Source organism: Chiloscyllium plagiosum, chromosome 24 (genome assembly GCF_004010195.1).
Source record: "Chiloscyllium plagiosum isolate BGI_BamShark_2017 chromosome 24, ASM401019v2, whole genome shotgun sequence".
NCBI lineage: Eukaryota > Metazoa > Chordata > Chondrichthyes > Orectolobiformes > Hemiscylliidae > Chiloscyllium > Chiloscyllium plagiosum.
The window spans coordinates 26,507,873-26,520,246 of NC_057733.1; the positions used below are offsets into that span (position 1 = coordinate 26,507,873).

The window sequence follows — 12,374 nt, forward strand, 5'->3', positions numbered from 1 at the left end:
GAACATCTCTGTCAAAATATCTAGTGTCATTAGAGCAGTAATTAATTTCCAGGCCAGTTTCAAACTGGTTATGCCTGTGTTTTGTTCCCTCCCCTCTTTAAAATAAATTGCAGTTCAAAGTTCAATTCTCAACTTCAACTCTTAGTTCCAAATCAAAATTAGAAAAAGAAAAGAAAATTAATTATGAACTCAACAGGGCTCTCGTTTCCCTGGGCCAGCAGGTTCAAGTTCAACTCTCAGCAACCCCATAGATGCTTGAACTATCCATTTAAAAATATCCATTCCTAAATTGTATTTTCTTCTCTCTCTTCATCTCCCTCTAACATTCCCCTCCCTTATAGCAAACTAACTTTGTCAATGTACATTGCCAACTGAATGAGATTTACTAAGGCATCAAGAAAAAAATTAAAAATCAGTTGGAATTGTGTCTTTGAATTTAATTCAATTCTCAGTACAGGAAAGTCATAGAGAATGCTTGAGAGGATATGAGCAGGGGGCAAACCCATGCAAAACTTTGTGTTATAAGAAAAGAATGCCATGCTGCCCTTACGTATTGAAATTCAGTGGTTCCTAATCAAGTCTTCAACCTTGGTATTTTAATTATCTTAACTAAAGATACAGAATCTTCAGACTAACCAACTATTTCATATTTAAGCTAAATAATATTCCATTAAATGTTAAGGATGTTAACAGTTTTAATTGCGTGGCTAAACTCAAATGGAAGAACCTTTTGAACAATACACGGTCAATTTGGATTCATATGGTGAAGTCTTTAATGTTTTCCCAGGCTGGGGAGAAACACTCAGCGTTCCTACAAAGACTGACAATTCTTGGGGTGAGCCGCCACTTCCATCTACCACGGTCGATAATGGAACTTCAGCATGGGGCAAACCTCCCAATGGCAGCTCAAGTTGGGCAGATAATACTGCAGAGTCAACGGGGAATTTTGGTAGAGGGAATGCTTCAGCTGCTGTCCCGACAATGTGCAAACCAGGTAACAAAATATGAGAGCGATTCTTTATTTGTGTCGCAGTGTCAGTTGGTGTGGTCACTTGTTTAAATACTTATGCACGAACGTCACCAAAATAAAGTTGTTGAGAGCAGTTTGATACATTACTTCAATAGGTCTATGGGTTCACATTATTGGAATAATCCATCATCCATGTCAGTGAACTGACATGGGTGGGAGTAGCATTGTGCTTTGTATAACTTTTATACATATATCGGCATGTTATCATCCTTTAAGGTTTTCATTTATAATTGAGAACTTCGATATTTGCTTGAAGTTTGAGATTGATTCAGGTGCCCACTGTTCTCTCTGAAAATCTTCAACAGTATCTGTTATGAGCAGCTGAGTTGGTGAAATATCCTTCAACCATAGTTGGCATATGAGATAAAATGACTCTCATTTTAATTGAGAAATATGTTAAATGCAGAAGTTTTGGGAATAATAATACTGCGATAAATAACAATTCCCATATATTGATACTTCATAATCCAATATGGCAGAATGGGATTATCATCATCATGATAAATGAAACAAAGTGGGAAGTTTAAAAATATACATGGGAATAAACTACATCATAAAAAATCCAGTAGAAATTATGTAGCACTAAGATAGAGAATCACAAAATTGTGTCTGTCTTGGCTCTCTGAGCATGAGAGATTAAGATTCTCTATGTAAGGTGATGCAAATGTCATTCTCATTAACTGTGTGCCCACTTTGTTTCATGTGTTAAATTTGAAAATTATTTGATCTTCAGAGTTGTAATAATACACATTTTAAAAATGCCGGGAGAAGGTACAATCAAAAGAAGAAAAAAAACTCAAGCATTGTAAGTTGTTGCAGTCTTGCGATGCTGTGTTAAAGGCATATGAGAGGTTGTTAAAGATCCTTGCTGGTGAATATGATGTCTCAACGTTTTGGCTTGTAATGTAACAATGGCAATATTTTAAGATGTTGTAACTCATAATTTTGAATAGACTTGTTTAGAATACTAAGCCAACACAAATACTCAACGATAGAAAAAATATCATTGAGACTGTTTCTCTCATTTTGAGTGCTATTATGCCTGTGTACCATTTTTTTTCATAGGGAAGAGACTGGGGCATTGGGACAACAAGAGACAACGGAGTTTATATGTATTTAAGAATAGATTTATAAAATGCATCAACCAGGTGTTTAAAATGCCAGGTTTGGATCCAAACAATTTGTTTAATTGGGCTGTGAGCAGGAAGGAGTAGAGGACTCAAAAGCAAGTATGGCAAAATGAGTTTGGAATACAATTTCCTATTTTAGAATAGAGGATAATTTATAGGCTGGGCTCCAAGTAAAGTTGCATCAGTTAACACTTCAAATAAATATAAAAATGTTAGGACTTGTTTTGAAGGTTGCAATAATACTGTTTAAATGCAACAGTTTCCAGATTACTGGAATTATGGAAATCTGATGCTTACCAATACAAACAGTCAAAAATTAATCATGCGAATTGTCAGATTGAATGCATATTGTTGAATACCCATGGACACGTGCACAGCAATGGATTTTTAAATAGGTCCCCTCTGGATGTGGGTAGGGTTGCGGGAAATCTGAATTATTTCTCTCTCCCAGTTTCCCTTGAAAAGTGTTGCTAGGCCACATTGAATGTTCATTAGTTTTCTTTCAAAGAGTATTAATAATCAGACTTGGATTAGTGTATGTTTGAGTCAATCAGAATAGCTGTGTCAACTTGCCTTCCTAAAGAATATTAGGGTGCCAGTTGGGTTTTTAACAATGTTATGATTGTATCCTCAATAGTAACCTACAAACTATTGAATTAAGAATGTTTTTTAAAAAAGGAGCAGGTGTCGATTGTAGTATCGAGTCTACTTTGAATAAAATCATAGCTGTTAGATTTGTGGCATTAACTCCGCTTTCCTACATCCACCAACCCACACTGAAGCCTTTACACTATTGTCATCAAAAGATTTTCTCACTCTGCCTTGAAAAGTCTAATGATCCAACCTTCACTCTTCCTGAAGAAGAAAATTCCAAGCACTGATAACGTCTGAGAGAAGAAATTCTTCATTATCTCCATTTTAAACAGGAAAAATGTAATTTTTAAAATTTGCCCCTCATTTCTAGATTTCTCCAGGTAAATAAACATCATCTCAGTGTCTATGTAGTGAAGCCCATTCAGAAGCTTGAGTTTTAATAAGTTTAACTCCCATTCTTCTAAACACTAATGACTATGCACCCAACCTGATTAACCCTTCAACCCAAAGATCAGCCTAGTGAACTTTGTGTGAACTGTATGTGTCTCCTTATGTAAGGTGATGGAAACTACTTATGGTCCTCCAGGTATGGTCTCACCAATACATTGTACAGTTGTGGAAAGACTTCCTTACATTTATACTGCTTACTCTTCGTAAAAACTGTCAGTATTCTTTTTGCCTGTCTAATCACTTGCTGCACTTGCATGATAATACTTTGTGATTCATATATAACACACCCATATATCCTTGTCCTGGAGAATGCTGTAGTTTCTTTCCATTTAAAAAAATAATCTGTTCTCATATTCTTCCTGCCAAAATGACAACCCCCTGTTTCCATCTGCCTTTGCAGATTTTTAAAGGCTCCTTGCAAATGTCTCTCCATCAGCAAATTTCACTGCAGTACTGTTGGTTCATTCATCAAAGTTATTAATGTTGATTATAAATAATGAAGACCATAGTACAGCTCCCCGTGAGTCTTCACAAGTTAGATTTTGTCAACCTGAAAATGACCCATTGATCCTCATTTGTTTCTTTTAGTTAGCCAATCCTCTTCTCTATCCATGCTATTATACTCTTTCCCCCCCCCCCCCCAACAACAACAACACTTGAATACATGCATACAATGAGCTCTTATACTGTGTAGTAACCTTTTATGATGGTTGCTTTTGAAAATCCAAACCCGTTACATCCTCTAAGAGCTCTTAACAAATTTGACAAATGTGATTTCCCTCCTTTTGGATTAATAGTACAAATCCTTTTCCAATAAGTTATTTTACTCTTATTATGTGGGATAATAACTGTCATGTCTTCCATCACAAAATAACTGGCCAGGTAAGATTAGCGATACATGTTGCAGAAGGGATCAGTTCAGTGACCCAATGGCAGCTATTTGGTGTTAGGTTTATTTTTATTGATATTTAGATAGATGGTGTTAACCCTATAATATCAAACTTATGTTATTTGCAAAATAGAATCTAGTGCTATGGATTGCCCTAGATAATAACAAAAGTAGGTTATCTCAAAGGAGAAGTGGAGTTTCAGATAGGTCCTTTTGTCTTTTGACCTAGACATGTTCCTTATCCCAATGTTTTCCTGATTTACTCTTTATGCAGAAACTCTAGAGTAGGACCAGATAGACCCGATCCACAGTTGCTGTGGGTAGGGACATTTGGTCTGAAACCTCATCTCCAATTTCAGTGGTCTTCTTAAATATGAGCATTCATATATAGATGCATGTGCACAAACATTGAAATTAGCTCAGGAAGTGAGGGGTCAGTACTTCTCCTCCAATCCACAAGCAGTACTGGAAAGGTATTTATGTTCTCCCCACATCTATTCTCACCCTGAGGCCAAGGAAATGGGCTGTGTGTTTGAGTAGCTAAACATATAGGTTGGCCATCCAGCCTATAGGTTGCGTCTATAAAGCCCAGAAGTGAGTCGCTGGTCACCAATGGTACATGGCTGTAGGGGAGGCATTAAGAAGGGGAGGGATGGGTGAGACACCCTGTGGGTGCTGTCTCTACCCCAATCTTTCCATGAATAATGCCACACTCCCCTCTCCTTATGCTTATAATTCCAACTATGGTCTATAACATGGTGAAAGTTCCACTTGCCAGAATTCTTCCAAACATTTTATTTGTGAAATAGTGTTTAATTGTTGTGTAAGTTTGTTGTGCCTTAACTATGAAACTGGTGGAAATGGTAAAAAAAAAACATACCAAAGTTTTGCATAATTTAAAATACACTTTGAATATAGGACAGCAAGGATGTTTAACTGGAATAGGTTGTGAGCTTCATCTTTCCAAAACTGTTTTGATTGACAACGAAATGATTTTGCTTTTATTATTCAGCCTCCAAATCTATGCAAGAAGGTTGGGTCAGCGGTGGAGATGAAATAGGCCTGACTAGTAGCCATCATCCTAACTGGGAAGAGGACGATGGAGAGATGGGAATGTGGAATAACGCGGCTTCTCAGGAGAGCAACTCTTCCTGCAATTCATCAGGCTGGGGGAATGCCAACAAGAAAGTGCATCCAAAGGTTGCATCTATTTTATTTTGATTTTGGAAATTTGCAGAAATACTTAATTTGTGTTAATGATGGAAGTCATGAGTTTGACTGCTGTTGATGTTACAGTTTGTGGGAAAAGAAATCTGAACAAGGTGCTTATTTTTCAGGGCATGAAAGCATCAAATAAACAAGAGGAGACTTGGCTTATGAACCGCCTGATTAAACAGTTGACTGATATGGGCTTCCCTGTAAGTATGTTTTTATTAAATCTCTTCATTCTTGCACAAGAAAATCTTGAAAATCAGATCTTTTAATGCAGTTCCAATCACAAGTCAAATTTCAAAATGAAATATTATGTTGGGCTTTCTCAGTCTCTCTCTTTATCAGCAAGTACAACTATTTTCACAACTGTTTCATCATGGTTGAGTTAAAGAGAGAGTGACTGACTGACTAGTGGAAAAATATGGCACAGTACTGATAATCAGGTATTGCTGCCTAGTGGCATTATTGTTGGCATATTAATTCAGAGACTCTGGTAAAGTTCTGGGGACTAGTGTTCGAATCTCACCATAATAGATAGTGGAATTTGAATTCAATAAAAGTCTGGAGGTAACAGTCCAGGGATGACCATGTCAAATGTCTGGTTCACTGATGTCCTTTAGGGAAGGAACTTGCCATCCTCACCTGGTCTGGCTTGCATATCACTGCAGACCACAGCAATGTAATTCACTCTTAACCACCATCTGATGGCGTAGCAAGCCACTCAGTTGTAACAACTGCTAGAAAGTATTGGGGGAATAAAAGTTGAACAGGCTACCTGGCCTAACTTAGGCACTGGAAATGACAACATCGAGCGAAGCGGTATTGACAAAGTTCTCCTTCCAAACATGTGGCTGGTGACAAAATTGGGAGAGCTATCTCATAGACAAATCATGCACAGCCTGGCAAAGTCAGACCCATTGAATCATGCTTTGCAGTGTCCCAGACACCACCATAACCATCCCTGTTTATGTCTTGTGCCAACAACACAGACCCACATACAGATGGAAAGAAAGAACCTACCCCTGCGCATGGCCTTTATTGACATTACAAAGGACTTTAAAGTCATCATTATTTTGGTTGCAACATAAAGTTTGTCACCATCCTTCACCTGCTCCACTAAGCATGGAAGTCATGGTAAGAACAAATGGCTCCACCACTGACCCATTCCCTATTTGGACCAGTGTCAAACAGGGCTGTGATATCACTCCAGCACAGTTCTCCAGCTACCTTGCTGCAATGCTTCACCTCACCACTGATAGCTTCACTCCAGCGGACAGCCTAACTTGTAGAACTAGCGAAGAATTAATCAACCTTGCTGCCTTCACGCCAAAACCAAAGTCACTCCAACCAGTATCATCAAGCTACAATATGCAGATAAAGCTTGAGTATGAGAAATCTGAGAATCTACTCCAGAATGTCGTCATCACCTTTATGGATGTATCAGAGCATGGATCTCACCCTGAATTTTTGTTATGGCAAAGGTCCTCCACCAACCTGGTCCAACGTTGTGGAGTGAACCCCTGATCTTCAAGGTCCACAGGGGGCCTTTGAGAATGTTAATCACTTTCAATACCTCGAGTGTCCTGTCAGCCAAAATAACTATTGATGAAGAGATCCAGCCCTGCCTCCAACGTGCTAGCATGGCCTTTGCCTGCCTAAGAAAAAGGGAGTTCAAGAACAACGACATCAGTTCTGACACCAAGATCATGGTTTACAGAGCTGTGATGATTCCTGCCCTCCTTTGTGGCTCTGAAACATGGACTTCTACAGCAGACTCCTCCAAGGCACATGAGCAGTACCACCAATGCTGCCTGCGCAAGATCCTACTAATTCACTGGAAAGAAAGATGCACCAACACCAGCATCCTCAACCAGGCCAGCATCCCTAGCATCAAGACACTGACCATCCTTGATCAGTTGTGATGGGCTGGGCACATCATCTGCATGACCAACATGAGACTTCCCAAGCAGGTGCTGTAAACTCCCAAACAGCAAGCAAAACCCAGGTGAACAGAAGAAGTTCTTCAGTGATACCCCTAAAGCCTCACTGGCAAAGTGCAGCATTCCCCGAGACACCTGGGAATCGTCCAAAGTGGAGGAGGATCATTTAGGAAGGCATCAAGCACCTTGAGACTTGCCATCAGGGGAAAAAGTGGAAGCCAAGTGAAAACAGTGTAAGGAGTGGGCTGCCACACCAATGTCCCACCCGCCCCTTTCTGCAACCATCTTCTGCCCCAAGTTTAGCAGAAACTGCATCGGTCTGTGCTGCCACCTACAGACTCAACTTGAGAGTGGAAGACAGTTATCCTCATCTGTGAGGGGCTGCCAATGATGATGATGGTGGGACTTGCCCTGGAAATCCTCAGTATTGACTTCCAGAATGTCCCTGGTCAAATGTGAGCAAAACATTTCATGCTGATTACAACGTATTGTCCATCCTCTACTTACTTTGGATACGAACAAAGATGGGTTATCCTGAAGGGGGAGTGGAGGTTCAAATCGGTACCTGCATCTTTTGGCCTTATCAGGTTTCTTGCCCCAGTGATTGCCTGATTTATAGTCTTTATATCCAGACCTTAGAATAGGACCATATAGGCCTGATCCACAGTCGTGGTGGATGGGAAAGATGGATCTGAACCCCCATCTCCAATTCCAGGAATTTTTTTTAAAGGATCTGAATCAGATAGGCCAATGGGCTGAGAAGTGGCAGATGGAGTTTAATTCAGATTAATGCGAGGTGCTGCATTTTGGGAAAGCAAATCTTAGCAGGACTTATACACTGAATGGTAAGGTCCCCAGGAGTGTTGCTGAACAAAGAGACCTTGGAGTGCAGGTTCATAGCTCCTTGAAAGTGAAGTCGCAGGTAGATAGGGTAGTGAAGAAGGCATTTGGTATGCTTTCCTTCATTGGTCAGAGCATTGAGTACAGGAGTTGGGAGGTCATGTTGCACCTGTACAGGACATTGGTTAGGCCACTGTTGGAATATTGCGTGCAATTCTGGTCTCCTTCCTATCAGAAAGATGTTGTGAAACTTGAAAGGGTTCAGAAAAGATTTACAAGGATGTTTCCAGGATTGGAGGATCTGAGCTACAGGGAGAGGCTGAACAGGCTGGGGCTGTTTGCCCTGGAGCGTCGGAGGCTGAGGGGTGACCTTTATAGAAGTTTGCAAAATTATGAGGGGCATGAGTCGGATAAATAGACAAAGTCTTTTCCCTGGGGTCGGGGAGTCCAGAACTAGAGGGCATAGGTTTAGGGTGAAAGGGGAAAGATATAAAAGAGACCTAAGGGGCAACGTTTTCATGCAGAGGGTGGTACGTGTATGGAATGAGCTGCCAGAGGAAGTGGTGGAGGCTGGTACAATTGCAACATTTAAGAGGCATTTGGATGGGTATATGAATAGGAAGGGTTTGGAGGGATGTGGGCCGGGTGCTGGCAGGTGGGACTAGATTTGGTTGGGATATCTGGTCGGCATGGACAGGTTGGACCAAAGTATCTGTTTCCATGCTGTACATCTCTATGACTCTATAAGCATTCATATATTGATACATGCGTGCAAACCTTAGAATTAGCTCAGAGAACCAGGGTCAGCAACTCTTTCATGTTGAACAATACTAGGAGAAGGCATTGAGGATGGCAAGAGAACAAAATATACTCTGGGTGGAGAATTTAAGTATCCACCACGAAGAATGGTTTGGCAGCAGGACTACCGATCGAGCTTGTTGAATCCTAAAGTATATTGCTGCTTGATTGGGACTGCAGGAAGTGGTGAGGGAACAAACAAAGTTGGGGGGAGTGGGAGGGGGGGAAATACTTAATCTCATTCTTACTAAACTACCTGCTGGCAATGTATCTGTCCATGACGGTATCAGTAAGAGGGAGCACTGCACAGTCCTGGTGGAGATGAAGTCCCTCTTTTATAATAAGAATACCTTACATTGTAAAAACCAAAAGAACTGCAGATGTTGTAAATCAGAAACAAAAACAGAAGTAACTGGAAAAGCTCACAGGTCTGGTAGCATCTGTAAAACCTCCCACGTCCTAGCCCCCTCCTCCACATACCAGGATTTGTTTTTGTACGCACCTTGCCATTAAACACGACCTATTGTTAGCCACTAACAGTCTCAGTTAACAGCCATTCACACTCTTAGCCAGATCGTTATCCACTCCTTTGTCTGTCCAACTGTTCTTCTGTCTCTTTCGACTCTAACCCCATCTATCGTTTACTCCTTACTCTTTTCCCCCCACCATATGTTTTGTACATAAACCAATAGTTTCCTAGCTGCCTTCGGTTCTGAGGAAGGGTCACCGGACCCGAAATGTTAACTCTGATTTCTCTTCACAGATGATGCCCGACCTGCCGAGCTTTTACAACTATTAGTGTTTATTTGTACCTTAGATTTTGTTGTATGACCCTGTCACCGAGCTAAATCAACCAGACTTTAAACCGTACTTGCAACTCAAGTTTGGCATCCATGAGACAGAGTTAAGCGGTCCTACGACCAATGGATCAGCTTTAAGCTCTGCAGTCCAGCCCATCCAATGATGAAGGGTGATGGACAATCAAACAACTCACTGAAGGAGGAGGCTGCACAGAAATCTCCAACCTTGATGATGGGGGAGCTCAGCACTTCCATGTAAAAGATAAGGTGGAAGTTTTTGCAACAATCTTCAGTGAGAAGTGCTCTATCTTGTCTCCTCCAGAGGTCCCCAGCATAACACAAGCCAATCTATTGCAAATACAATTAATTCCATGTGATTGGAGGCATGGGTACTGAAAGGTTTTGGGCCCTGACAACATTTTGGCAATAGTGCTGAGCCCAGCATGGCTGTTCCTGTATATTGGCATCTATCCAGCCAATTATCACCTCATTCCTGATGAAGGGTTTTTGCCCGAAATGTCGATTTTCCTGCTCCTCGGTTGCTGCCTGACTTGTGCTTTTTCAGCACCACACTCTCGACACAGATTCCCCAAAGACTGTCCACCATCTGCAAGGCATAAGTCAGGAGTGTAATGGAAAACTCCCACTTGTCTGGATGAGTGCAGCCCCAATGCTCAAGAGCCTTGACACATACAGGGCAAAGGACCCCACTTGATTGGCAGCACATCCACAAACACAAACTTCATTGACCACTGACCCTTTGAGTAGCAGTGCCTGTCATCTAGAAGGATAAGAGCAACAGATTCTTGGGAGCACCACCACCTGCAAGTTTCCTTTCCAAGCCATTCACCATACTGATTTAAAAATTTACCTCCATTCCCTCACTGTCATTTGGTCAAAATCCTCGAATTTGCACCTTAATGACATTAAGGGATTACCTGTAGCACATGGACTGCAGCTGTTCAAAAAGACAGCCCACCACCACCACGTTAAAAATCACACAACACCAGGTTATAGTCCAACAGGTTTAATTGGAAGCACACTAGTTTTCGGAGCGCCGCTCCTTCATCCGGTGATAGTGGAGGACACAATTCTAAAGCACAGAATTTATAGCAATAATTTACAGTGTGATGTAACTGAAATTATACATTGAAAATTTCAGTTACATCACACTGTAAATTTTTGCTATAAATTCTGTGCCTTAGAATTGTGTCCTCCACTGTCACCTGATGAAAAAGTGGCGCTCCGGAAGCTAGTGTGCTTCCAATTAAACCTGTTGGACTTTCACCTGGTTTTGTGATTTTTAACTTTGTACACCCCAGTCCAACACCGGCATTTCCAAATCACCACCACCACCTCAAGGGCAACTAGAGTTCACCAGTTTCCAAATCTTCCCTCCCACCTCATCCCAGATCCAACCCTCCAGCTCAGCACCGTCTTCTTGACCTGTCCAACCTGTCCATCCTCCATCCCACCTATCCCACCTAATGACAAGAGTTAAATTAGGGCCAATCAAGGATAATGGTGGGAAGTTGTGTGTGGAGTCAGAGGAGATAGGGGAAGCACTAAATAAATATTTTTCGACAGTGTTCACTATAGAAAATGAAAATGTTGGCGAGGAAGATACAGAGGTACTTGCATCTAGACTAGAAGAGATTGAGGCTCACAAGGGAGAGGTATTAGAAATACTGCAGAGTGTGAAAATAGACAAGTTCCCTGGGCCGGATGGGATCTATCCTAGGATCCTCTGGGAAACAAGGGAAGAGTTTGCTCAGCCTTTGGCATTGATCTTCAAATTATCATTGTCTACAGGAATAGTGCCTGAGGACTGGAGGATAGCAAATGTGGTTCTCTTGTTCAAAAAAGGGTAGTAGAGATAACCCTGGTAATTACAGACCAGTGAGTCTTACTTCAGTTGTTGGTAAAGTGTTGGAAAAGATTATAAGAGATAGGATTTATAACCATCTAGAAAAGAATAATCTGATCAGGGACAGTCAGCACAGTTTTGTGAAGGGTAGGTCGTGCCTAACGAATCTTATTGACTTTTTTGACAAAGTGACCAAACAGGTCGATGAGAGTAAACCGGTTAATGTGTATATGGATTTCAGCAAGGCGTTCGATAAGGTTCCACACAGTAGGCTATTATACAAAATGCAGAGGAATGGGATTGTGGGCGACATAGCAGTTTGGATCATTAATTGGCTTGCTGAAAGAAGACAGAGGGTTGTAGTTGATGGAACATGTTCATCTTGGTGTCCAGTTACTAGCAGCGTACCGCAAGGGTCGGCGTTGGGTCCACTGCTGTTCGTCAGTTTTATAAATGACCTGGATGAGAGCTTAGAAGGGTGGTTTAGTAAATTTGCGGACGACACTGAGGTCGGTGGAGTTGTGGATAGTGACGTAGGATGTAGTAGGTTGCAGAGAGACATAGATAGGATGCAGAGCTGGGCTGAGAGGTGGCAAATGGAGTTTAATGTGGACAAGTGAGGTGATACACTTTGGACGGAGTAATCGGAATGCAAAGTACTGGGCTAATGGTAAGATTCTTGGGAGTGCAGATGAGCAGAGAGATCTCGGTGTCCATGTACACAGATCCCTGAAAGTTGCCACCCAGATTGACAGGGTTGTTAAGAAGGCATACAGTGTTTTGGCCTTTATTAATAGAGGGATTGAGTTCTGGAACCAGGAGGT

At 41.3% G+C, this 12,374-nt stretch overlaps 1 protein-coding gene across 7 annotated transcripts in view; it reads left to right on the forward strand.

Moving 5' to 3' along the window:
• Nucleotides 1–536: 536 nt before the first annotated feature.
• The window catches only part of tnrc6c1 (trinucleotide repeat containing adaptor 6C1), a 75,418-nt gene continuing 63,580 nt past the window's right edge, over nucleotides 537–12,374 (forward strand). The window contains exons 1-3 of one of the 7 annotated variants that reach the window (XM_043714634.1): nucleotides 537–994; nucleotides 5,106–5,293; nucleotides 5,431–5,511. In XM_043714634.1, the coding sequence (XP_043570569.1) occupies nucleotides 718–994; nucleotides 5,106–5,293; nucleotides 5,431–5,511 (546 nt within the window). In that variant the 5' untranslated portion in view covers nucleotides 537–717. The remainder of the gene's footprint in view (nucleotides 995–5,105; nucleotides 5,294–5,430; nucleotides 5,512–12,374) is intronic. The other 6 variants (XM_043714635.1, XM_043714636.1, XM_043714632.1 and 3 more) reach the window with 6 other exon arrangements.